The sequence below is a fragment of the Trichosurus vulpecula genome, chromosome 5 (assembly GCF_011100635.1).
Source record: "Trichosurus vulpecula isolate mTriVul1 chromosome 5, mTriVul1.pri, whole genome shotgun sequence".
Taxonomy (NCBI): domain Eukaryota; kingdom Metazoa; phylum Chordata; class Mammalia; order Diprotodontia; family Phalangeridae; genus Trichosurus; species Trichosurus vulpecula.
This window is the reverse complement of record NC_050577.1, coordinates 1049962-1077638: the sequence shown is the minus strand read 5'-3', so window position 1 is coordinate 1077638 and position 27677 is coordinate 1049962. Positions and strand designations below refer to the sequence as shown.

Here is a 27677-nt window from a genome sequence, read left to right as displayed (position 1 = left end):
ATCCAGCCTGCTCTCCTCTCCCTTTGTCCAATTTTGAATGCAGCCAACCATTTCTGAGCAGTGTCTGTTCAAGAGATACACAGCGAGGGACCCACCCTAGGAGTCCTTTTCTCCTTAGTGGACGTCACGAATCTGGAAAAGAGAGTGAGACTGCACAACCCTGCCTTGCTTAAATCCAATTCACAGCCAACTCACGACAACGTCCATGATATCAATGGCGCTCTTCAAAAATGGCGTGTGAACAGCAACAGGGGTTGTCCATCCAACTGCATCTCCTAGCCTGGACAATGGGCACTTTTCATCCACTTGGCTTTTCCTGTGTGGACAGTTAGGCCAAACTCTTCTGAATCCTCATGGATCTCAGGAGGAGGCCCTTTGATGTCCTGGGGCTGGAGGACCTCAGCATCCACAGGGAATCCCTCCTTGGCCAGAGGTACTCTGACCATGGCCAGCCCCTCGGGGAGCTGATGCAAGCAATCACAGAGTTCTGAAATCTGTGACATCTGTTCCATGTTTCATGGAGTCTTGATTCCAGACACAAGTGAGACCTTTGGGGCATCATTTTGCTGGTGGTGTGGGGGTAGGAGGTGGGGAAGGGGCATCTTATGGGACTCTGCAGACAGGGTCTGATCTTCCCTTCTCATTCTTCACCATGGAGGTCCTCAAAGCACAGGGGGAGATTTGGTGGAAATGGGAAAGAAGATCTCTGGGCTAGTGTCGAGTAATGATAAAGCCTAAGGTTTCTGATGGGGGTCCCCTACTCTCCTTCAGACACCATTCCAGAATTGTGAAGGAGGCATAGAAAGAATGTTGTTCAAGAGATGTGGGGCTGGAAGCAAGAAGGCTCAGTGAGAGCAGGGATGGTGGGAGGATGAGCAACAGCCGCGGGCTCCCCCCAATCTGGAATCTACAATGCTGAGAGGAGAGCAAGGCCCCTCATGCTCCCTCCCAAGCATGTATCCCAGGGAAGCCAAAGCTGAGAAAGACCTGCATTTGGAAAGGGCCCTTTGGGACTGGAGGAAGGTGCTTTTAGGATAATCAAAAGGTGCCCCACATTACAGGTCCTGGGGGACAGGGGACCCTTCTGATCTTGGAATCGGGGAGACCAAAGCTTGGCCCCCCATCCAAACTGCACAGTCCCAGGTCTGACCGTATCATCCTCAACCCCCAAAAACTCCAGGGTCTTCCTATTGCTTCTGAGATGTCAGAATATAACGTATGACATAAACAGATCAGATTTATATATAAAACTATATCCCATTGTGTCAGATGGCTCTGGGGCCACCCGGCCAGCCTCACTGTACAGTGTTTCCCTGCAAGGACTCTGGTCCAAACCAGATGATGGGCAGTTTCCCACTAGCATCCCCCAATCCCCATCACTGCACAGGCCAGGGTCCCCTACCTCTTAAAATCCCCAGTTCCCTCAGAGACTCGGATAAGTGTTATCTCCCTCCTGAGGCCTTTCCTGACCTCCAGCCTCATCCCACTGGTAATGAGTTTTGTCTCTCTGGCATGTTTTCTTGTATGCCTGCTGTATACAGCTAGGTGGGTCAGTAGAGAGAAATTGGGGCCAGGAGTCAGGAAGACACGAGTTCAAATCTAGCCTAAGACATTAACTGCCTGTGTGACCTTGGGCAAGACCCTCAACCTCTGTCTGCATCAGTTTCCTCAACTGTAAAAGTGGGATCATAAGGGAACCTGCCTCCTAGGGGTGGGGTGAGGAACATATGAGGTGACATTTGTAAAGTGCTGAGCTCAGAAGCTGGCACACCGTAGGTGCTTAATAAATGCTTGTTTTCTTTCTCCCTCCCAATGAAATGGAAGCCTTCTCAGGGCAGAGCCTTCTTTTGTCTTTTTGTCTCCAGTGCTCATCATGGCTCCTGGCATAGACTATACCCACTGAATGACTTAACCAAAATATTCACAGCAGCATTTTTCTGTGGTAGCCAAAAAAAAAAATGGGGCCCATTGATTAGAGAATGGCTGGACCAGTGTCATGGATTATCGTTGAACTCCAAGGCCTGAGAGGTTGAGGAGTGGAAGACCTTTGGGGAGGCAGAAAGAAAGCAGTGTGGACAGTGGCCCCAACAACACGAGTGAAGAGATCTCTGTAAGACACTGAAGCCAGAGAAGGGCCACTGGGCATGGCCAGGTCTGAGAGGAGAAAAGGGGACATCCGGCTGTCCATCCGTCCTTCCCAAATGTGGACAAGCTCTCCTGGAGCCTTCCAGCGTCTGCGAATGCCCTTTTGTCTCCTTAATGAGGTGACTCGCCCAAAGGGGAAGAGGATTCAGGACCTTGGCCCCTCTCCAACGGGTAGACATTTAGCACCTCATATACGGAGCATCACAGACGGACAGCTAGGAGAGACGTTCATCCCGGTCAGTGAGCCAGGGAGTGAGTGCTGGTGCTGGGTCAGGCGGCCCCAAGGCCCTCGGGTAGGGATGTTGGGGTTTGTCCCAGTGCCTGAAAGCATGAAGGCACAGTGGCTGTATCCCAGTAGCCAGAGGAGGGGGTTTGGGGCCCGGGAAGGAAGGGAAGGAAGCTGCAGAACCCGGCGAGTCTGGAGCTAAACGCCGGGATGACATTCTTGCGGTCGATTTCAAAGTCAGTCAGAGTCTTCTCCCTGGGTGAGCTTAGGTGATCGGAGCCAAGAGAGGAAGGAATGTGGCAATGCGGACAGGTGGTGTGTTGGCTGGGAGAGCTGGGAGTGGGGTTGGGAGAGAAGGAGCTAAGAGGTCACAGGAAGAAAATCCAGGGGTTGAAGCGGCTGCGGGATGGGGCTCAGGAATTCTGGACGCTGGGCTGGACATAGCCGACATACTTCCTTTCTCCGACCAGGGTCACCTCGCAGTTTCTAGTGCTCAGCCTTGAGCGGGGGTAGGGGTTGGGGTGGGGCAGTGGTGAGGAGCAGAGGTCAGTGTACCTTGTTCCATGATGGGAAATGCCATGACACTGTGCACTGCTCACCCCGCTCTGATGATCCTTTCCTTGGGAACCCAGGTTCCTCAGGAACTAACCACTTGGGTCATCGAAGACCCTCCATTGGGGAGCAGCTATGCTTGCCCCGGAGTGTGCTGCAAATTCACCTCGGAAGAGGTGAGATCTCAAAGGGAGAGATCCCTAGGGCCGATATGGTCAAGAAAGCTTCCTGGAGGAGAGAGGGAATTGGAAAGGTCAGAGAGTCAGCATGAAAGGCCAATGGCCCCAGGCAGATAAGGAAGTGGGAGCTCCGAGGGCCACGCTCATCACAGTCGCACCTCAAATGGACAAAAGAATGGTTCAACGGAACAAAATGGCCAGAAGTTTTCACAAGAAAATGAAGATCCCTCCCAAGTCAGGCACCGATACCATTTTTACAAGCACAGACCAAGGGGAGAGGGGGAGAGCGTCACCATCGAGGCGTGCCAAAACCGTTCCAGGAGCCACACAGGAAGAACAATGGCTCGAAGCACAGACCCCTGGAGGAATTAGAGGAAGAACAGGAGGCAGCCCAAAAATTCCTAGGCGGAATTAAGGGATAAAAATGTGTGTGTGTATGGAGGAGGGGGAATTAGAGGGAGTCCTGACAACATGGTCTCTAGGTCCCTTCCAGCTCTCCCTGCGATGATCTCAGGTGCCTAGGAATGGAATCAGGGAAGAAATTGTGGGGAGAGGGGAGGGCAGAGGAGAGGCTGACAAAGCTCCATCCAATGGAGACACCAAGAAGAGGAGGGGCCCCAGTCAAGGGCTCAGAACTCAACCCAAGAGAAAACAATTGGGAAGAAGGGCAGGGAAGAAAGACCCAGAACAAATATGGGAAGAAAACCTCAGGATCGGGGGTTCTGGGATGGACTGTGGAAGAAAGGGATCATTTAGGCCACCAGAGGGGAGAAAAGCATCACTTATCAAGGAACATCTATCAGTGTCTCAGTGTCTTTCTCCAACAAGCAGAATGGCCTGAGCCAGAACATACAGTTATATAAAATTGAACTACATGGATCTCAGTCACAGAGCCACTCCTCCAATCCAAGAATGCCTTTCTAAGATTATAAAAGATGGTCACTGAAAAAATCAAGGGCACCCAAAGGATTCACAAAGGCCACTTGACTTCAAAGCCTCTGGGGCTTGATGTCAGTGAGGCCCTGGCAGCGTCTCCACTGTCCACACCTACTCTCCCTTCAGGGACTAGTCCAAGGTTTGCCTTCTTTCATTTCTGCTGATGCCCTGACTGCACCACCTCATGGAGGGGAATGACATAGCCTGATGTTCACTCCCTCTGCTTTCTTCCTCTTTTTCTCCCCAATTCTGAGCACAATATCCTGCCTTCGTCTTCATTAGTCCATTCATTCATCGACTCAACAAGCACTGATTAAACACCTTGAGATGCTCTCACCAGGTTCTGGGGATACATGGATAAAAAAAATGAAAGTGATCCCTGCCTTTGTCAACGTTAAGTTCTATTTGTCCACTTGGGAAATAATCTGTGTGTAGATAATTAAATTCCACACATGTGTGTGTATGTCCATATATGATATATAAATGCACATACTGGGAGGGGGGAACCAGTCCCTGGAGGGATCACAATTAACTTCCTACAGAGAATGGCTCGTGAGCTGATCTGGGAAGGAAGCCAATGAGGAGGGAGAAGGCCAAGGCATGGGAGATGATGAGGAAGACAATTTGTCCAGACTATGGTGAGCAGGAAAGGTGAGTGAGGAACCTGGGATAGAACTGGATGATCCCCAACAAGGGCAAAATGGTGCCCAGGATGAAGAGGAGGAGGACCCAGAGGCTCAGTGATCTCTCTCTCTCTCTCTCTCTCTCTCTCTCTCTCTTAGGATTTGTGGTAGAGAAAGAGATGACATATGAGCATTGGCTGACACATACCCTGGATGAAGAGGAAAGCAGATTTCAAAGGGTTCAGGGGCCTGTAGCACAAAGCTCTGGTAGACAAAGAAGATGGTGATGAAGAAGAGTAAGGTGACAATGAGGAAGGCTGGTTCTCCCTGCCTCTCCCAGGCTGGACATAGGGGGCTATTCACAAAACCAGAGGCTTGCCATGGGAGCTTTGACCTGCTCTGTTTCCAGGCTGGGAAGCCTGGAAAGGCTACTGCAGGGTACTGCAGTAATTGGTAGCTGTGATCAATAAGCCACTGTCAGGAATATCTGGAAGATAGGAGAGGTTCCAAAAGACTGGAGAAGGGAAACACTTGTCCCAATCTTCAAAAGCTGGAAGACACCAGAGCCTACAAACTCTAAGTCATGAACCTGACTTTGACTCCTGGGAAAATTCATTAAAGGCATGATTAGTGAATATTTAGAAAGAGAATCAGAGATTACAAAGAATCTTCAGGGCTTTATCAAGAATGAATCAGGCTATCAACACTCTCTACAATCATATAAAAATGCTCTAAATCACTATTGACCAGAAAAATGGAAATTAAAACAACTCCAAGGTACGACCTCACACCTATCAGATTGGCTAATATGACAAAAAAAGAAAATGATATATTCTGGAGGGGATGTGGGGAAACTGGGACACTAATGCATTGTTGGTGGAGTTGTGAACTCATCCAATCATTCTGGAGAACAATATGGGACTATGCCCCAAGGGCTATCAAACTCTGCATACCCTTTGATTCATCAATATCACTGCTAGGTCTATATCCCAAAGACATCCAAAAAAGGGAAAAGGACCTATCAGTACACAAATATTTACAGCAGCTCTTTTTGTGGTGGCCAAGAATGGGAAATTGAAAGGATGCCCATCAATTGGATGGCTGAACAAGTTGTAGCGTGTGATTGTAATGGAAATGGCAAGAAGGATGATTTCATAAAAACCTGAAACCGTGAACAGATGCCGAGTGAAGTGAGCAGAACCAGGAGAACACTGTACACGGTAACAGCAGCATTGTGGGATGACCGATTTTGATAGACTTAGCTCTTCTCAGCAATGCAAGGTTCCAAGACAATCCCAAAGGACTCATGATGAAGCATGCTATCTTCCTCCAGACAAAGAACTGATGTTGTTTGAATACAAACTGAAGCATCCTATTTTTCACTTTCTTTCTTTCTTTTTTTCTTTTATTTGAGTCTTCTTGTACAAAATGACTAATAGGGAAATGTTTTACATAATTGCACATGTATAACCTATATCTGATTGCTTACTGTCCCAGGGATGGAGGAGGGGAGAGAGGCAGAGAAGGAGGGATGGAATTTAGAACTCAAAACTTTAACTAGATTTTTTTTAAAGAACGAATCAGATTTATTTCCTTTTCTGACTGAATTCCTAAACTGGGAGGTCAAGGGAATGCTTCCATATGGTTTATCTGGATTTTAGCAAAGCAGGTAATAAGGAATCTTGCAGACAGGACTGAGAGGTGTGAATTCAGACATTCCCTGGTTGTGTGACATGGGCTGACCTCTGCTTTCACTCTCAGTTTTCTCATCTGTAAAATAGGGGTGATACTCTCAATGCCACCTTCCTCACAGAGTTCTTGGGAAGCTCAGTGGCATTGTTGAGTGGAGAGCCAGGAAGACCTGGGTTCAGGTGCCAACTCTCAGTCAAACCGACTTCCTGGTGCTGAAAGTCTCACAGGAGATGCCAACCATGTTGGTGGTGGGAGTCCCCCACAGAGGAGCTCCCTGCAGCAAAGACACAGTAGGTTTGGATCTCCCACCCTCCCTGGTTGTCAGGATTATTCCAAACCAGTCGTACACTCATTTAGCCCACACATATGCCAATCACTTTGTTCGCAAGAGTAGTATGAGAGACTTTTATCACAGAACTGGATGAAATGTCAGTCAGTGACCTTGGCAGAGCCCCCAAAGGCTCCCCAATGAGTAACAAGTGAGGCACAACCTCTCCTAGAAGAAGCCAGGCTGGCTCTTTGGAATCACACCTTCCTTTTCTGGATGGTCAACAGCCTTCCCTTTAACAATTCCTTCTAATGTTTCCCCAGGGATCCAAGTTGACATCACTGGTCTAGAGTTCGCATATTTCATTTTTGCCCTTTTTTGGAACATTGGGACAATGTTTGTCTATCTTCCTTAATCTCCACAATCCCTCAGATCTCCCTGATGGCAATAACATCTACCAGTCCTTTTCAGCATCAAGGATGTAGTTCATCTGGGCCAAGTAATTTAACTCATGGTATTCATTATATTTTCTCAAAACTCATTTCTCCTCCAAAATTCTGTTTCTGTCAAAGGTGCTGCCATCCTTCCTGTCCCATAGGTTTGCCTCTCCAGCACTATTAAGTACTTATTATGGGCCAGGAAGTAAGCTAAGTACCAGTAACAACAGTCCCTGCCCTCGAGGAGCTTATCTCTGAGTTCTAGCACACTGGACAATTTTTTTGTAGGGTTCTTGGTGCTTTTGATAGATCCTCTCTGTCGGCCCTGGCTTCCATCTTCTCCTTCAGTTTCCCTCCCCCACCCTGCACCCCACCCTCCCACACTCCCACCCACTCCTCCTGTCTTTTAATCACCAAATTGGGTTGATATGCTCCCAGTGCATCTTCATTGTTCTCTGCAGACAATTTCCCCTTTTCCTTTTAATAGGAATTATTTCTTTGTGTTATCAGAATTTCATTATTAAGAATTTTACAATTATTCCTGTGCTGACTTTCCTGGTAAAACTTGGTTTATGCATGGCTTCCTCCCTTGTCTCTGAATCTTTCACAAATCTGGAGGATGTTGGACTATGCACACCATCATGTAAAGTCTCTTTGCTAAATTCTAAGGTGGAGTGCTCATCCCCCACCAAGGGGCTCATCATTTTCAGCCCAGCAGCCAATTTTTCCTGGTTAGGGAGAATCTGATGCAGAATCGAATTTCCAACCAGGAGCCCTCTTACCCCCTTCCTGTATGTTTTCTAAACTCAAGTTCAGTTTTGCCTGGACTTGGGTAGGTGTTTGTGTGGGAGGGTATCACAGACTTTGGGACAGGGGGCTGGTCTGACTGTGCCACTTTATGAATACCCCTTTCAAAAAACTTCTTAATTCTGTCTGTCTAAAATAATTCTCAAATGATAATCTAGTGGGGGAGCACCCCAGTGTGTCTCAGGTTATGGCATTAGGGAATCACCCTGATTCCTTAGGGATACCTCTGATACCTTAGGGGAGGTGCAGCCTGGCTCTGGGGCCCAAGACCCACGTTTAAGGCAGGGGTGGGATGAGAATCCTCAGCGTTTATACAGGCTGTGCCCAGGCTAGTGCCTCTACCTTCAAAGGAAGAAACAACCAGGGAGTCCTGCCCAGACATTATTGGTCTTTGGCAAAGGTTAGCTCTTGGCTATTTGTGTAGTGACTCCGGGAGGTTCTGGGTTTCCTTTTTGAATGCCTGACCTAGCGCTTAGCACCAAACAGTCTGAAGAAAAGTCTGTTTAAACCACAGATATACGGATTCTGTGAAGACTAACCCTGACAGACTTCGCTCTTCTCATCAATACAAGGTGCAAAGACAACTCCAAAGGACTCATGATGGAGAATACTATCCACATCCAGAGAAAGAGCTATGGAGTCTGAATGCAGATTGAGGCACACTTTATGCTTGCCTTTTTTTCCCTTTTTTTTCTCTCTTTTGTTTTTGTTTCTGGGGTTTTTTTTTTTGGTTCTGTTTCTTCTTTCTCATGATTCATTCCATTGGTCATAATTTTTCTCCACAACTTGACTAGTGTGTAAATTAATTCAATGTGAAGTTATACATGGAAGTTATATGAGATTCCATGCCATCTTGGGGAGGGAGGGGCGGAGGAAGGGGAGAAAATCTGGAACTCAAAATTATGTAGAACCGAGTGTTGTAAACTAAAACTAAAAAAAAAAAAATACAGGAAAAAAAAGAAAAGTCTGTGTACAAGCAGAGGTCATCCTAGTACTTTCCCCATCTTCATCCACTTCCTCTTTCCGTACAGGTAAATATTCTTAGGGCACTTCACTCCCTACCCCAGAGATGCCTCTGCCCTGAGGCCAGTCCTCCTGAGTGATGAGCACCCAAGCCTACACTCTCTCCCCCTCCCTCTGACTCCTCTCTTCTACCCTGGCTCCCCCTCTTGCTCCCTTTCTCCCTCTCTCTCCTTTCCTCCTTTTCTCTTCCTCCTCTTCCCTCCCTCCCTCCTGTCTCCATCCCTCCCTCTTCCTCCCCTCTCCCTGAATCTATCAATCTATCTCTCTGTCTGTCTGTCTGTCTGCCTGCCTGCCTGTCTGTCTATCTGCCTGCCTGCCTGCCTGCCTGTCTGTCTGTCTGTCTTCCTGCCTGCCTCTCTGCCTGCCTGCCTGCCTGTCTGTCTGCCTGTCTGTCTGTCTGTCTGCCTCCCTGCCTGCCTGCCTGCCTGTCTGTCTGTCTGTCTGTCTGTCTGTCTGTCTGCCTATCTGCCTGCCTGCCTGTCTGTCTGCCTGTCCATCCATCTATTTTTCTGGCTCTTGGATTCCCCCCCTCCAGGAGTAGAACTTATTGACATTGAGTGGTATTCAACTCCTTCCCGATTCATTTCCAGAAGAAGTATCTGGCTTCTCTGAAGTGTGGCATACCCTCCTGGAGCCGTATTGATAACTGTCACTAACACAGAATTTCAGGTTGGCAAAGCACTTTACAAACACCATCTCATTTAATTTCTCTAACTCTGAGAGGAATGTCTTATTATTATCCCCATTTTACAGGTGAGGAAACTAAGGCAGACCAAGGTTAAATGACTTGCCCAGGGTCTCCCAGCTAGAAAGTTATCTGAGGCTCTGTTTAAATTGAAGTCTTGCCGACTCCAGGCTCAGTGCTCTGAGTGTTGCGGCACCCCCTAGTGGCCATCATATCAAAATCATGGGTATCCTCCCACTGCATCTCAGTGATAAATATCAAGTCAAACTTAACTCCCTGCGTGACTATCTCTAATTTATCATGTTTGCTACCCACACTGAGGGCATTTTAATAAATGCAGTAACCGTTCCATTTTACAGATGAGGAATATCTCCTCAGAGAGAAGAACACAATACTAAGTGTTATGTTTGGACTTGAAGCCAGAACTCCGGGCTGCAAGATCAGGGTTCTTTATGGTAATCAAGTCAGGGCTCCCTCTCGTGTCAAAGTATTCATGTCCCTAAAATGGAATTTTTAAAGGTGCCTTTGTTGTGCCCCCTTTAACACTTGCCCCCGGGCAGGGGCTCACCTCGCCTGTCCTTAGGCCCAGCTCCACCGCTGGGGACAGCCCGAATCCATTGGAGCCATAATTCCAACTCACAGGCTGCTCAAGGGCACAGTGTGTTCTGGCTGGGCTGAGTCACCCATGTGGGCACCTCTCCCCCTGCTCAGCCAAGTTTTAACCTAGAAATGGCAAATGGCAAGGATGAAGCTGGGGAGGGTGGGAAGGAGGATGGGAAGGGCTGCCCACCTCAAGCCCTGGGCCCAAGGCTTGGCCTCCCTCTTGGACTCAGGTGAGGACTCTGAGTCCATGGGGAGGGTGCAGCTGCAGCAAAGGCCAGGGTGCTGCCAGCTCTGTCCTTCCCCTCTCTCAAGCCCTGCTGGAGGTGGAGCCTGGGGTTTGGCTCATCCGATGCCTCCACGAGCATCCTCTTCATCTCTCTCTGATGCCTCATCCTGGGAGGGAAGGGACCCCAGGCTCTCAAAGGCTGAAACAGCAAAGATGAGCTCTGGTAGGTGGCCCACAGGATGGCACTTTAAAAACTTTTCACAATTAGAGTGATTCCTCATTAATTCAACCACAAGTTTGCCTTCAAGATGCTCTCACCGTATTCTAAAAATAATGTTTTAAATTGGATCATAATCCTTTCAGCCTCGGAAATATTTCCTAAAATCTCACTTTGCCTCTTTCCCAAAGGCCATATTGGGGCACAGCTCCAATTTTTCTGACCCCCTCTCCCCACCTGCAGAAAGAGGTGGGGCCAATGCTGTCCAGCAACCTTCCTTCTGTGCTCTTAAGGCCTTCCTCAGAAAGGAAGAGAAGGGAGAACTACACAATGCCTAGCCCAGCTATCACCTTCACTGGGATATCTGAGGTCTCCATCAAAGAAACTTCCCATTGGAAGGGCAATGGTGCTTTTTTTGTGACCCCTTGGTTGGGGAACTGAAGCAGCCATTTGGCAACCTGATGATCACAGAGAGCTCTGTGGTCTTCCTAGGGCATGTTTACAAGCCAGAAGGCAGACCATTCCAAGACTTGAAAACAACTGAATGCTACCAGCTTGGAGTGATCCCCGAGGGCACAAACGACCCTGTGGAAGATGCCAGTCTTAACTGGAACCCACAGGGGCACAAATTATGTTTTCTTAATCTTCACCCATCTAAGGAAAGGTGTGCAGAAGACAAAAGGAGTTAGGAAGTGATTGGCTAAGAAAGTGGTGTCTGAGAGCAGGATTCAGCTTTTGGACAAGGGCTCAAAATATACAGGAGATAGATCCCTGGCCTCAGATGGAGGCTCCCCCAAAAGGTGGACATGGAGGCATTCGATGTGAAGGTGTCTTAGAAACTGACCAGAAACTAGAAAGGACAGAGAAGACCTATTTTATCCCCCAAACCAGAAGCCATGGAGAATAGATGGGAGAGTAGAGGCTGGGACACCCAGAAGGTCCTAGGAGGTAAAAAACCAAAAGCAAAAATCCCAAGAAAGTAGCTGGTAGTAAGATGCCTTGTCACAAGGATCTCTACATGAATGCCCAAAGTTTACGCCACAAGCAAGAGGACCTGGAGGAGGAAAACTTGACCTCATGGTCATCACTGAGACTTGGGGAGTTGAGGCCCTTTGACTGGGATGTGGCCATCAGAGATACACTGCATTGCCAAGGAGGAGGATGATGTCAGGAAATCCAGGACCCAGAGCATGGTGGAGAATGTTTAGGTGAAAGGTAACAGAGGGAGAGACAGGGATTCTGTCATTGGATTGCACTACAGATGACCTAGACAGAAGATAGTTGAAGAGTTTGGGCAACAGATCCCAAGTCTAGCCAAGAGGCAAAATATAGCAAAGACAGGTAAACGTAACAAAGACTTCAGTTATCTAGACATCTACTAGAACCCATTCTCTGTCTGCCCTTCTCTCCCTCCACCCTCTCTGTCTCTGTCTCTTCTCCCTCTCTCCCTCCCTCTGTGTAATGTTTCTGTCTTTCTTTATCTCTGTCTCTGTCTCTTCCTCCCAAAGTGGATAAACTCTTAAATTCCTTACTTACCTCAGAAATATTGAATCTGAGGAAGAGGAGACTGAGGGGGACATTAAGTGCCTACTAGTACCAGATATTGTGCCAATGTCTGGGGATATAAATAAGAAAAAGGAAGACAGTTTCTGCCCTGAAGGAGCTTACAGTCTAATGGGGGGGATGACAATATACCCAAAGAAGCTGAAAGAGGGTGCCCGCCAAAGGGTAGCCTGTGCCAGTGACATCAAGCAGAGTCACTTCTAGAACATGGAGTGACCCGGCCGGTTCTAGGCCCTCTCTCAAGGGGGGTCCGGGGAGGGGTTTATTGCCTAGCCCTCCAGGCCTCCAATCAAAGCCGAGTCAACTGAGGCACCGTAGAAGGCGCCGAGTCGGTCTGCACTGCGGTGAGATCTGGAGTGATGAATGAGCGTACCCCGGTGGCGGGGGGGGGTGAGGGAGCGGGCAGGATATTGCTGTAGTGACATCAAGTAGAGCCACAGAAGGAAGATGACGGCAGAGCTGTTCCCTGAAAGAGGAAGTAAGTTTGTTCCGTTTGGTCCGAGAGGGACAGGGCAGCGGCGTGCTGGCAAATGTTTAACAACCGGCTCTCCAGAAGGGAAAAAATATGTGTGCAGAACACGCTTTAACGTTCCGACAATATCGACATCTCCATCGCCTTCCTAAGTCTGGACAATCAACAGAAGAATCTGTGGCTTTGCTGCTCTAAACACAGCTCTCTCAGGCTGGTTCAAGCTGGCTCCAGCACACCTCTGGGTGGGGCGTGGTGGGCGGCGGCTGCAGCTGGATGTCGGGAAGAACACCCCCCCCCGCCCCCAGGGAATGCGCTGCCTCAGAAAGGGGTCCTTTCCCCCTGGTGAAGGTCTTTGATCTCAGGCTGAACGAGCGCTCGTGGGGACGGCTGTGGCAGGGAACCCCTCCAGGATTCGGCTGAGGGTCCGTCTAACATTCCCACTAGACGGCCCTGTGAACCAGGACTCGCACGGTCCGAGTGTTACAGCTATGAAAATGGAAGGTGTTCAAAGAGCTTAGGGGACCCGCCCGGCGTCATGAGCCAGACAGTGTTGGATGCGCCATTTGAAGCTCGGTGTTCCTGAGTCACTATCTGGAATCACCACACTATGGCGGTTCCCATCCCTAAAGTCAGGTCAATGAAAAGCCGCCCCCACCCCCGACTCCCGCTCCGGCTTTGATGGCGGACCCCATTTGGTTCGGGCTCCGCGGCTTCCGTGCCACTCGCTGTTGGGAGCGAGATGGCTCGACGCCTCCTCCTCCCCTTCCCCTCTCAGCCGGGCGCCCTCGACATGTGCTGAGCCTGAAGCCCGTGGCGAGCTCGCGGCCAGCTCGGCCTTGCCCCAGGCAGGCCACTTCCTTTTTCTGGGCTCTGTTTCCTCCAATAAAATTGGGGCAGATGTCTCTAAGTCTCTGCCCAGTTGCACGAATCTCACTGAGCAGGAGTTGGGAATCAGAGAACGTTAAAAGGGAGGTGCTGGCTTTGGTTTGTGCTGGGTCCGACTGTGGTAAATCACAGGGTGGGGCAAGGGGGTCAAGGCACAAGAGACCATGAGGTCGATGAGAATGAGTTCGACCTGGGGAGCCATTGGAATGATGGGATCAGGAAGGACTGACGGAGCAAGCCAAGAGTTATCGGTCTGAAGCAGCAATAAGGAACAAGACTGGAACTGAGGCCCTTTCCACAGTGGCCTGGCAAAGTCCACCGTGGGGGGGGGGGGGGGGGAGGGAGGGCAACATGCATTTATTAAGCACCTACTGTTTTTTCGGAGCAAAAGTTGTGATCTCTGCTTTGAGGTGTGAAAATTCTCTTTAGGCAGACAAGACTGGAATACACTGAGAATAGCAGCTGAGGCCAGAGCAGAATTCTTACCTTCATTTGAACTGGCAAGGGTGGGCATGGCCACTCCCAGAGGAGGCACAAGAGCAGGCCCCAGTCTCCCTGCTTCTTCACTGCTGAGAATGAGGGGGGTGCCGAGGAGAGGGCCAGCAGGCTGAGTCACAGCACAGAGGGACCCCAGTGACCATCAAGATTGGGGGTTCCCAACCTCATCCAGATGCCCCAGGGCTGCTAGAGGCTTCTCAAGGGGGCCCAACAATATCGGTAAAAAGCTATAGCATCCAATTGACATTAGCTTATCTATTTTTTTTCTTATTTACACATGCATGGCCAGCTCTACATAGATTTCCTTTCATGCTGAGCAGGGCATATGGGGCCTGGGGTCTGGAACAGGTTGGAAAGCCTTGGCCTGGTCTAACCCACAACTGAACAATGCAACATCCTTAACAAAGGAGATGTCCCTGACCTCTGTCTAAGGGGCTCTAGTGAAGAGCTGCTGGGAGGATCAATGAGATGCTATTTGTACAGTGTTTAGCATGGTGCCTGGCATGTAATAGGCTCGTTCCCTTCCCTCCCACTTTAGGACATCTCTCATTGATTGTCTTTGATTGGCTCTTCTCCCCAGACTTTTGGGATGCCATCTCTCCTGGCTGTCCTACCTAGCTGATTGGCCAGCTTGCTGGATCTTCATTCAGGTCATTACCCCCTCCAGGCGAGTGGACTGTTTCACTCAATGATCTCATCAGCTTGCATGGAGTCAATCACCATCTCTCTACTGAAGCTTCTCCAGTCCACTTACCCAGCCCCAACTTCTCTATTGTTGGACATCTTCAAGAGGGTGTCCCATAGACACCTGAAACTCACCATGGCCAGAACAGAAATCATTATCTTTCCTCTCAAACTCTCCCCTCTTTTGAACTTACACCATAACCTGTCCCCCAGGCTCAAAATCAGCCTGGACTCTTCACTTTCTCCCCGCCAGGTCTGTTGAGTTCACCTTTGCAGCATCTCCTGAATACACCCCCATCTGTCCTCTGACACGGCCCCCACCCTGGTGCAGGCCCTCATCACCTCACACCTAGCCTGTTGAAGTAGCTGCTGGGGATCTGCCTGCCTCAGGTCTGTCCCGCCTCCAGTCCAGCCTCCTTCAGCCACTAAATTGATTTTCCTAAAACACTCTGCTCAGTCAACCCCTGTGGCTCAAGAAGTCCTTCATGACTCACCCCCTCCCTTTCCCGGCTTCTCACACCTCACTCTGCCTCTTGGACCCAGTGCCTTGGCCTCTGGGCTGTCTCGACCCCAAGCACTCTCTCTGGCTATGCCTCAGACTTGGAGGGTTCTCCTTCCTCTTCTCCCTTCCCAGCACCTTTTCAAGAAGCCTTCCCAGTCCTGCTTAATTCTAGTGTTTTCCCTCAGTCAACTGCCCCGCCCCCATTTATCTTGTCTAGAGCATGTTTGTCCGAAGAGCTTGCACATCATCTTCCCCTTAGTCTGAGCTCCTCCTCTGGAGGGTCCGCTTCTGCCTCACTTTCTATCTCCAGGGCTTAGCTAAGAGCCTGGCACTTAGTAGGGGCTTAATAAATATTTGTGGACTGACTGACACCCTGTGAAAGGAATATTTGGCAATTAAGAGTCTTGGAATGTGTCTTGCCCTGGGAAAAGCCCCCGGGGACACAAAGGGATCCGTGATGGACCTCCCACATGGCTGGGACACTACCAGCTAGAGCAGAGACAGCTCAACATACCTGGCTTCCCTTGGCAGCACCCAAAGTTTCAATTTGGAAGCTCTTACCTTGGTGCTCCACAGCTTGACTGTCCAGTCGAATGAGGAGGTGACAAAGAGGTGAGAGAAGTCAATGGGGCCCACAGCCATGTGGCAGTTGATTCCTGTCACTGGTCCTTGGTGTCCCTCGAAGACCTCCCCAATGCCAGCCTTGCTGCAGGATGACCATAGGACACAAGCTCAGCCAATGTCTTTAAAACCCACATTTCCTTTGCAGTTGAGACTTGTCTTCCCCTCAGAGCTGACCCTTGCCCTGGAGGTCAAAGCACCTGCTTCCTCCTCTCCATGCCGGGCAAAATCTAGGGATGAGGTCTACACAGAGAATGGCATAAGGAGGAAGCAGTGGATTCTATTTAGTGAAGGGACCTGGAGCATGGAGGGAAGAAGAAAGGAAGAAAGGAAGGAAGGGAGGGAGGGAGGGAGGAAGAAAGAGAGGGAGGAAGGGAGAAGGGAGGAAGGGAAGAGAGAGAGGAAGGAAGAAAAGAAAAACAGCAGCTTTTTCCTCTTAAAGAGAGAGTTCTTTTGGAAGCTGGCCAGGCGCTAATGAAATGCCACCTAGTGACAGAGCTCCAGGCACTCTGGCACTGATTCCAGCCATCTCCTCTGATGCCAGAGTGTCCCTGCAATCACGTGTAATTAAAGAGTCTCAAAATGATGCCAAAAATGCGGCATTTCAGAATTCGGTGTGGGGATGGTCCTAAACATGACAGATTTGCCAGGCAGGTGGAACATTCCCTTCCTACGTCACTATTCCAAGGGGGGCACTCAACACCTTCCAGGGCTCCTGGGCTGCCAGCAGGTATCCAGGTGGGCATGGAGGCCATGCCCAGATGGTGCCAGGGCCTGGGAACAGCAGCTCAGTCCAGCATCACTTCTGTTCAGTTTAATGAACATGAGGAATTGATCTCAGAAGTGACCCCTGGAGAAACAAGCCTTGCTCCTCCCAAGCCTTAAAAGATTTATAGGAAACAGGATCAGGAGCTCATTTAATTTATGGAGGGGGATTTGCACCTTCCCCACCATAGGTGAAAAGGAGCCATGCCAGAGCTTCAGAAGGGGCTCACTTGAAAAGAAGGACAAACTGGAATCCTTCCCCTGGCAGCCCAATATTCACCGGGGCTGAGAAGGCTGCCCGTGGGGGAAGTAGGGGCTGGGATGAGTTAAACCAGGGCTTGTCTGGAGCCCCTCCTCCCAGCTGCCTTCCTCCCTTCCTCCTTTTTCCTCCTTGTTTTCCTCACTTCCAGCACAGATTTAGCAAATGTTCTGGAAAAATAAACAAGAGCGTTCATTCCTTAGGAGTATCTTCTTTTTTCAAAGCCCAGGTTAGCTTGGAGACTGGCAAAGACCATTCTGTGGCCCGTTCATAGCCATTCTGGGTTACAGCAAGTTTCTCAGCTCTCATGGACCTTGGGGTGTGAGGCCCAAGGGGTCTGGTTGATGCTTCAGATGCCTGACTATTGGACTAATGGCTCCTTCATGGGACATTTGCGCAGACTCAGCTCCAGACTTCCCTAACATGGCAATGGGGCAAATCCCACCTGGTGCTACAGGCTGGGGGCCAGTGCAGAGAGCTTGGAGTCTGGAGTCAGGAAGCCCTGAGTTCAGATCCAGCCTCAGCTGTGGGACCCTGAGCAAGTTCCCTTCTTCCAGCCTGTCTCAGATTCCTCTCAGTAACATAGGGATGATAATAACGCCCACCGCCCAAGGTTGTTTTGAAGACCAAAAGAGATCCTATTTGTCAAGAGCTCAGTTAGCATCGTGCTGGCACCTAGCAGGCGCTTAATAATTGCTTAATCCATTCCTTTCCCTTTCCCATTGAAGGCTTCGGTTGGGGAAATCATAGCTGTCTGATCCTCCGTGGCCTTGGGGAGGGAGATTGAGTGCTGAATGATAAAGAGGCAGCTGCCAGAATCCTCACTTAACAACCCAGGGGCAGAATACACTGGGCTTCTTCCTTTTTCCTGGTCCTGTCACCCAGGGCCAAGAGGAGGCCCACAGAGACTAGGGTGAGAAGGACCTTGAACCCAAGCCCCTCCCCTGGGCTATGCTGGGTGCTGGCCTTAAGGGGCTTCCACTCTATTTTCCTTCTAACTTAATCAGCAACCCAAGGTGGGGATGATGTTTGTGCATGGGAGTCCCCAGCCCGAAGTTCAGTGTGGGAGCTTAAGAGGCCTCACTCCTGGTGGCCCAGTTCTTGTCCATTGAGGTCTCTGGCTCTCCCCAAGAATGTGATGTTGCTGTGTCCCCTCCCTCTGCCCCCCCCCCCCCACACAGAGCAGGGGTCCACTGTGCTGGACTCCTCCAGCCTTCTTCATCCACCTTTCCCTGACATTTTCCCAGATGCCTTAGGCTTCCACAGACCTGGAACTTAACCAGCCAAAACCAGCCCAGGGACATGATATCATATTGGCATTTTTATGCCAGTCCAAGGAGGATCTTGATAGCCAAGTAGCTCCCTAGACCAGCCTCAATTCAGCTCCATTTTCCTTTTCTGAAATGCTTCAGAAAGACCTTCCAGGGCCCAAGTGCCACCGGATCTGCCTCAGAACATTGGATTATTGGAAATGAGGAACAAATAGAAAATCACCTTCCATGACGGCAGGCTGTGTAGACCGTGCCCTCCTCGCTGCCCACCACAAAGTTGTTGACATCTCCTGTGGGGAAGGCCATCCCTGTGACAGCCACCGGTTTGGATTTGTTGTACACCAGCTCCATGCTCTCCTGCCAAAGCAGACAATCATCATACCTCCTTCTGCCCATTTGTCCATGCCACTGGAGCATCATTTGGCCCAAAGATCTGTGGCTTTTCCCCCTCGAGCAGACCCAGGTTTCACTTCTAGGAGGCCCATGTAACCCTGCCTGTAAAGCTTATGGTAGCCTGGAACTCTGCCTTGAGACTACTGGCTCTGGCTCCCCTACTACCCCACGCCAAAGGCCTCAGAGAATATCTTGGAATATCATTCCATGAGAGCAGCATCAAGAGCCTGGGTACGAGGGAGCCCGTGTCCTGGCATCACCCCAGGATGGGCAGGGAGCCCAGACCTCTTAAGGATCCAGGCTGGGGAGGGATTCTACGAAGGCAAGCATCCCCGGGGGAAAACGTCAAGTTGTTGAGTCAGGCAGGAGAGGCTCAGGTCAGCCCTCATCCTCGAGGCCCACCCACCCTGTCCTGCTCCCCACCCTTCACTCCTCCAAGTTCAAGGAAGCCATAGACTCACCGAGGAACTGTCTTCTCAGCCACGCCCCCTTTCTCTGATAAGGGAATCTCACTTGTCACAGACCCAGCTTGGGTCTTTTACAGAGCAGGAAAGTCAGGTACAGAGAAGGGAAGCCACCCAGCTAGTCAGCCAGACCATCAACCAGAACATGTGGAAAGTGTGCTTACCAGTTCTGCCACAAGAGGCGCTGTCCCCTTGCATGCAATGATCTGTCACCCAAGAGTGTGTGTGTGTGTGTGTGTGTGTGTGTGTGTGTGTGAAAGACAGTGGGAGGAGGGAGAGAGGGAAAGAGGGAGGGAGGAAGGAGAGAGAGAGAGAGAGAGAGAGAGAGAGAGAGAGAGAGAGAGAGGAAGAGGAAGAGGAAGAGGGAGAGAGGGAGGTGTTGGGAGGGGCTGGGGAGGGAGCAGTCACAGGCACCCCGCAGTGATCACTCATGAGGCTGGACTGCCCTAAGAAGTATGGGGTCCTTTATTTCACCCTATCTCTAAGAGGACCAATATATTACATTGATACATTAATGACCATTTACATCTTATTACCATACATCATTACCATGGATACAGTAGCAACCATCAGTACACTACTGGGGGAAAGGCAGGTGATTTGGGATATCCAGAAAAAGGAGGAGGAGACTGAGAGATGGATGGGGTAGAGCCTGACTCACCTGCCTTCCCTTCCTTCTGCCCACCCCTTCTAGTGAGCTTCCTGTCAGGCAGGTGTGCATACTGGTCTGTCTGTCTGTCTGTCTTCCTGCCCTGGAGTCACCCAGTCTTGGGGCCAGGGCACTCACCTGTGGTGTAGAGAGCATGTCCAGGCTCCAGGAGCACAGCTTGCCATCGGTGGAGACAGTGATGAGGTTGTGAGCATTCTGGGTGCCTACCACATTGACACAGTAGACGGGGTGCTGTGGGCATAGAGAGAGAAGGTGACAGGCAGGGCACCTCACAAAAGCCTGAAGAGGATGCTCCTTGTCTGGCTCCACCCGGGTGTGGGATGGGAGATGGTTCCAATGCCCAGCCCCTCCCTAGTGAGGGTTTGAGCCTGACTTCTTGGAACCAGGCTGCCAGCAGGACAGGTGATTTGGGCACTGCACCAGGGCACAGCAATCTAGCAAGGTGCTGTCCTCACTAATGGTCCTTCAGCAAAATCAGGAAAGACTCCAACAAGAGCTAAGCTGAGTACCTTGTTAGAGTGATGAGTTCAAATGGGGAGCTACTGTCCAATGCTACCTCTAGGGTCCCAGCGTTGGATGAGGGGAAGGGACTTCGGGAGATATCCAATGCAAACCACACCACAAGAGAATCCCCTGTAACTATCTGCGACAGCTGGTTGTCCCATCTCTGCTTGGAGACCTCCGGAAGGGTGTCCAGGGGCCAGATTCTAGGGCTCCTGGGCCTCTAGTTATCTCTGCCTGGGTCTAAATGGTGGACGTTGGTGACTCACAGAAACATTGGAGACTCCTGGAGGTTGGCTCCTAAGCAGGCCAGTGCAGGATACGTGGGCATCAAAGGAAGAATCTTTCAGACTTCCAACCTAAAGATGCCCCAGCTGCCTCTTACCCAAACTGTGCCAGACAGACATCTGCTAAAAACGCCCTGGAAAAGTGGTCTGGTCTGAGGGAGCCTGGGTTGGAGGAGAGAGGATCCGCCCCAGAATCAGGGATCCGGGCATTTGCTGCCTGTGTGATCTCAGCTTCCTCCTCTGGACAATGGGGACACTGGGCTGCATGGCCTCTGAGGTCCCTTCCACTTCTAGCTCTAGGACAGAGTCGCTCCTCCTCTCCTTGATGATTTGCCTGGACAGGGAGCTCACCATCTCTTGAGGTAGCCCCTAGCACCAGTCAAACAGCTTTCCTTTGAAGGAAGTGTTTTCTGCCCTGGAGCCTAAAGCTGTCCACTTCACACCTGTTGCCCTTTGACCCAGGGGAGTCCTCCCTCCACAGGACAAACCCTCAGATACCTGAGGACAGGTGAGAGAACCCCCTGAGCCCCTCCCTGGGCCATGTGGCCAAGAAGGCCTGTTTCCTCCCCATCCCCCACGAGGGGGTCATCCAGATTTGCTTGGACACCTATGTTGCCTCCCTGTCTCAGACCAGTGTATGGAGGAAAGCCAGGGCATCATCGTGTCTGAATCGTTGGGAATGAAATGAGGGAGACCAATTTCCCCAGATTGCCAGAGCCTCCTTTCCCTGCCTGGGATCGAAGGCCCCCGTCAGGTGTCATTATTTTTGACTTGGGATTTGTCATTCCTCATTGCCCATCACCCTGACTTGGGCAAACTCCCCTATTCCCTGATTTGATGCAATCAGCTCCCCCCCCCCCCCCAAGCGGCTGCATTCCCAGGACGGCCCAGGAAGAGTCTGAGAGCCACAGATGAAACAAATCGGGCAGCCCCGTCCAGGAAATTGGAAACAATGGTGCGGTTGTATTCCGGGGCATAATTTGGGCATTACGGGGAGAGAGCATCATTTATCGTGCATGTCAAGAGAACAGGGATCGAGAGAGACGTGCCTCCCCCCGCTAATTGCGACACACACCTGTCATTCTCCCCAGTAAATCTTGAACACTTGTCCGATTAGCAACAGCCTGAGACCCTTCAGCTAAATTACGGGAAATGGTTTGGAGATGTTGACTTCTAACCCCGGGGATTGCATTGTCACCGCAGACTATGGGTCGAACCTTCCCCTCACATTCCAGCAAGAGGGAGTCCAGGCTTCCCCTGGCGGCCGAGGAACTGTGCCAGGGTGGGACAGGAGCCCCCTCCGACCCCAGAGGAGGTGTTTTGGTCTGCTTCTTCCCAAGGGCCTCCAGGAGGACACAGATTTCAGGCTGAAACTCGCCCCACACCCGCTGATTCCAGGTTCCTCGGGGCCTTTGGCTGATGTACATGGGCTCCTATTGCCCCACCTTCCGTCTGCCCACGCCTGGCGAGATGGGTACTATTTCTGCCCATCAGATCCCTCCGATTTGCTGCTTCCTACCTACCGTGTGTGCAGCTGCAGACAAGGGCGTCCGCTGCACTGGCGTCCCCCGGTGACTGCGGTTATCCCAGAGGACTATCTGGCCAGAGTAGGTACCACCCACCACCAGGTTGGGATGGAAGCGCGCTAGACAGACGGACATCACTGAAGACTGTGGAGAACAGAGCAGAGAGGATGAGGTACACTGCTAATTAATAATGGTGGTAACTCTGATTATTCCCGTAACGGCCAGCGTTTATAGGGTGTCCTAAGGTTTGCAAAATGCTCTGTAAAGATGAGACAACCCCGGGAGCTCCGCAGGCCCCTCCCTCTTTGTTTTATTAAACGAGTTAATATTTGCAAGGAGCTTTGCAAACTGTGAAGCCCTGTGTGTGAGAGCTATCACGATTGGCCCCATTTACAGATGAGGGAACTGAAGAGGAGACACCCGGGGTCACCCAGCTATATTCCCAGCTCAGGTCTTCCTAACTCCGAATCCAGCTGCCCAGAGCGATGCTTGGGGCATGGCGCCAAGTGCAGCTGGGAGCCTAAGCCCGTTCTTTCTGAAGAGATGGGGTTTCTCACAAAACCCGAGACTTCCTGTCAGAGACAGAAGGGACCGCCACAGCCCTCTTCTCTTTAGCCTTTACTGAGCACCTACTATGTGCACGAAAGGGATTGTATTGGGAGCAGGGGCTATAGAAACGAGGACATGATTGCCCCTGCCCTCAGGGAGCCTCCATTCGCCTGGGAAACGAGACAAGGAGACAGAGGACCTCATGGAGGTCTGCAGCAGACCTCTCCTGACCAGGCAGCTGAGTCTCCTGTTTTTTGTCGGTGCATGGAAGGCAATCCGAAGCCTCGGCCCCTTCCAGGTGAAATCAGAGAAAGAAGCTGTTGTCAGATGGGCAGCAGGACTCTCCCAGCCCTGCCTGACAGCTCCTTCTACCGCAGCAGGCCAGCCTCTGCCTGCAGCCCTCCAAGAAGGAAGGAAATCCTTTCCACTCTGGGGCAGTTCTCGTGGCCATGAAGCTTCTCCAGCCTTAATGGCTCCTCTTCTGGACGCCCCACCTCCTTGCTCCTGGTTCTTCCCTTTGGGGTCCAAAAGGACTAATCTGAACCCTCCTCCTCACGTCCCTTCATATCCTTGAGCTCCGCTCCTCTCTGCCCTAGTGTTCTTCGGTTTTTTTAGCTGATCCTTCTGCAAAATGGCTGCCCTTCCCCAGCTTATCCAACTTTGGGGAAACTGAGTCTGCCTGCCTCGTATCTGAGCCGTGGCCACATGCATCCACCCCCACTTCTGCAAGCCCAGAGCTAACCCACCAAGGGGTTCCCCACCCTCCTCCTCCATTTCAGGAAGAGTCAGCTGGGCTTTTTTACCCCCAACCACTGAGGAGGTTGGTCCCACAGAGCCAGGAGGGGTGGAGGAGGGCTGTCAGGATCTTTCCTCACTCTATGCACACTCTGCATGCAATCCAAGCCAGTCCCTAACTGCCTTCAAGTGGCTGGTAAAGCTGGTTTTAATTTCTCAGAGTTAGTCCAGGCCAGCTGAGAGAAGGCACGTCCTGGAACCGCAGAGGCCACTGGGCTTGGAAGCCAGCCCTGATGCCCACATCTATTCCTGATGCCGGCCAGGGCCATGGCTGGTGTGGATGGCAGGCACTCTGTGGAGCTGGTTAGGGCCAGGCAGGGAACCATGGGGTCTCAGCCCTGGGGCCAGTTCCCCTGGGGAGAGATTGTCCTCCTGAGCAAAGTCAGCTTTTTGTTGGCCAAAGGCAGTGCTTGATGGTGATGGAGCAGGGGCTTGTGCTCCTAGGCACCTCTAGCTTTCAGCCAGCACAGAGACATTTCAGCTGGGGCTTTAGAAAGAAGCCATTGTCAGCAACTCACTCCCAGCCCTAGGTGATGACACTGCTGAGGGGACTCAGCCACTGGGCATCTCCCTGTCACCTTCTGAGGGGAAGAGAAGCAGGAAGCCATTTTTTTTTTTTTTTTGCCTAATACGTCTCTTTTGACCCTCTCTCCCATCCCAGAACACAGACTGGCTAGTGACTTCTCTGGGTGTTTTAGGAGAATTATCTTTCGAGTTTGCATAGAACATTCTGCTATGATCTGAACATGAGGGAGTGCTTCATGAGAGAGTCTGCAGGGAGGGAGGACAGCTGCACTGTTGTGATCTGGATCTGGAGGGAAGAGAAGGACTCTACGTGGAGGTGGAGGTGGAGCTAAGGAAGGTGCACTACTGGCATGGGGGGTGGCCAGTGCAAGGCACGGAGGTCTAGAGTCTTGTCTAATGAGGCCAGACAGACAGCAGTAAAAGCCAGGCCAAGAGGCTTAGAGTTCATCCTAGAGGCCATAGGGAGCCATAGAAGTTTATTAAGTAGGGGAGTAACACAGTCAGATCTCATTAGAATGAGAACTCCTCAGTACCACTCCTGTCAGATTAGCTAATATGATGGAAAAGGAAAATGATGAATGTTGGAGGAATGTGGGAAAACTGGGACACTGATGCATTGTTGGTAGAGTTGTGAACTGATCCAACTATTCTGGAGAGCAGTTTGGAGCTATGCCCAAAGGGCCATAAAACCGTGCAATACCAGCAATGCCACTGCCAGGTCTGTATCCCAAAGAGATCATCAAAAAAGGAAAAGGGCCCACACGTACAAAGATATTTACAGCAGCTCTTGTGGTAGTGGACAAGAATCAGAAACTGAGAGGATTCCCACCAACTGGGGAATGGCTGAACAAGCTGTGGTATATGATGGAACACTACTGTGCTCTAAGAAATGAAAAGCAGGATGGCTTCTGAAAACCTTGGAAAGACTTCCATGAACTGATGCAAAGTGAAGTGAGCAGAACCAGGAAAACATTGTACACAGTAAGAGCAATATTGTTCAAGGAAGAGCTGTGAATGACTTAGCTATTCTCGGCAATACAATGATCTAAGACAATTCCAAAGGACTTATGGTGAAAAATGCTATCCACCTCCAGAGAAAGAATAATGGGGTCCAAATGCAGATCAAATCATACTATTTAAAAAAACATTATTTTGCCCCCAATTACAGTAAAAACAATTTTTAGCATTCTTTTTTTTAAGTTTTGAGTTCCAAATTCTATCCCTCCCTCCCTCCCTCTCTCCCTGCAATGGTAAGCAATCTGATACAAGTTATACATGTGCAATCATGTGAAATATCTCCGTATTAGTTATTTTGTGCAAGAAGATTTGAACAATAAAAAAGAAAAGAAAGAAAGTAAAAATAGTAGAAGCATATCATTTGACTTTATTCTTCTTTATTTTTTTTGGTTGGTATTTTTCACAACATGGCTAATATGGAAATATATTTTGCATGACTGAACATGTATGCCTAATTACTTGCTGTTTCAAGGAGGGGGAGGGGAGGGAGAGAAAGAATTTGGAACTCAAAAATTAAAAAAAAACTAATGCTAAAATTGTTTTTCTATGTAATTAGAAAAAATGTAAAGATTTAATGATTAAATTTTTTTTAAAAAAAAAGAATGTAAGCTCCTTGAGGAAAGGCATTTGTATCTCCCATGACCACACACTGTAGGCATTTAATAAGTACTTGTTGACTGCTCTGTCCTTAAGGAAAATTACTTTGGAAACTGTGTGGGGGATTGTTTAGAGTGGTGGTGGTGGTGGGGGAACCCGAGGATAGGAGAGCAAATAAAATATGGCTGTGCACCAGGCATGGGCCAAGTACAGCAGATAGAAAGAGTTGAAAAACCATCCCTGCCCTCAAGGAGCTCCCTGTCTAATGGGGAAGACATATGCACAAACAAGCTATCCACAGGATAAGCAAGAACTAGCAAAGGGAAGGAGCAGAAATGAAGAGGGGCTGGGGGAGGCTTCCATAGGAGGTGGGAGTTTAGTTGGGGCTTGAAGGACACTAGGGAGCTAAGTGGTTGGAGCAGAGGAGGGAGAGCATTCCAGGCAGGGAGATGCCCAGAGCCTGGAGAGGAAACAGCCCAAATCGTGTGTTGGGAGGAGGAGAGAGGACATGTTGGGGAGCGAGCTATAAGACTGGAAAGGGAGGAGGGGTAGGTTATGGCTCTGGTGGCTGGTGGAAGCTGCTGGAGTTTGTCGAGTGGGGGCTGGAGGGACATGGTCAGACCTGCATTTTAGAAGAATCCCTTTAGTGGCTGAATGGAGGGTGGACTGGAGTGGGGGTAGACTTGAGACAGCCCCCCACCCCCCCCCACAGCTATTACAATAGTCCAGGTGTGAGGTGATAAGGGTCTTCACCAGGGTGGGGGCAGGGTCAGAGGAGAGGAGGGAGCACATTGGAGAGAGATGCTGCAGCGGTGAAACTGACAGATCTTGGTACCATATTGGATGGGGAGGGGGGTGAGAGAGAGTGAAGAATCTTTGGATATGAGCCTGGAGGACTGATTATCATGGTGTCCTCAATAGTAATAGGGATGTTCAGAAGAGAGGAGAGTTTGGAGGAAAGGTGATGAATTCTGCTTTGGACCTCTTCAGTTTAAAATGTCAGCAGGACATCCAGTTCAAGATGTCTGAGAGGTAGTTGGAGATGGGAGACTGGAGGTTGGCAGGGAGATTGGGGCAGACAGGACAGGAAGAGGTGAGAATCATCAGTGTAGAGATGGTCACTGAATCCATGGGAGCTGATGAGCTCACCAGGTGAAGTAAGGAGTATGGAGGGAGAGGAGCAGAGGGCCCAGGACAGACCCTGAGGGACACCTGTGGTTAGAGGGCGTGGTCTGGAGGAGGATCCAGCAGAAGAGATGGAGAAGGATGGGTCAGAGAGGGAGGAGGAGAACCAGGAGAGATGAGGCAGAGGGTGGCCTGAAGACCTAGAGAGAAGAGGGAACCCAGGAGGGGAGAGTGACCAGCAGGGTCAGAGGCTGCCCAGAGGTCAAGGAGAGAGGGTTGACAAAGGGACATTGGATGTGGCCACTGAGAGAGCATCAGTAACTCTGGAGAGGGCAGTTTGGGTGCAATGATATTGTTTTATTATTGGTATTATTATAGAGTTCATTTCATTCCTTTTGGGAAACCATTAGCAAGTTTGGTGAAACAGTTTTATCTTGGTAAAATCTTAGATTGTGTTCTAAATAACTACGAGAAGCATCTATCTGGAGCTTTGAGGGCTTCTCACGTTCTCTTCCATGACCCTCACAATAGCCCTGTGATACAGGGGGTGCAGCAGCTGGGGAGCTGGGGTCAAACGCAGCCTCACTCCCTAGCCTTGGGACATTGGGCAAGTCGCCCACCCCCTTCGGCCTCAGTTACCTCCTCTGTAGAGTGGGGATGACAATAGACCTCACAGGGTTATGAGAACCAAGGGAGATAATATTTGTAAAGTTCTTTGGAAACCTTAAAGCACTAAATAAAAGGTTCTTATTGTCATCATTATCCTCATTTTACAAATGAAGAAACTAAGCCCAGAGGACATAGGCGATAATTAGCTGAGGAGAGCCTTGATCTCTTCTGTTCCTGACCCCAAGTCCAGGGCTCTATCCGTTACACCCCCAAATGTAGTGAATAGAGGATTATTCTTGAGTCCTGACAAGCTCTCAATAGAACTTCATCCTGGGGAGGTCTAGCCTAGCTCCATTTAGCTGCTGGTCCTTTGGGATGCTATTATTAGTAATAGCTACTAATAAGTGTTCAAGGAGGACCAGCACCTCTGGTCTGAGGGCTGCTGGGCCCTTTTCAGAGCTGCTCATCCACCTTTGGGGT

At 50.3% G+C, this 27677-nt stretch overlaps 1 protein-coding gene across 4 annotated transcripts in view; it reads right to left on the bottom strand.

Annotated features, from left to right (window-relative positions):
- The window catches only part of DYNC1I1 (dynein cytoplasmic 1 intermediate chain 1), a 132248-nt gene that overhangs the window by 25577 nt on the left and 78994 nt on the right, over window positions 1–27677 (bottom strand). For all 4 annotated transcript variants that reach the window (XM_036759877.1, XM_036759879.1, XM_036759878.1 and 1 more), the window contains 4 exons: window positions 21978–22124; window positions 19784–19897; window positions 18363–18496; window positions 15785–15929 (listed from right to left, as the gene is read on the bottom strand). In XM_036759877.1, coding sequence (XP_036615772.1) covers window positions 15785–15929; window positions 18363–18496; window positions 19784–19897; window positions 21978–22124 — 540 coding nt within the window. The remainder of the gene's footprint in view (window positions 1–15784; window positions 15930–18362; window positions 18497–19783; window positions 19898–21977; window positions 22125–27677) is intronic.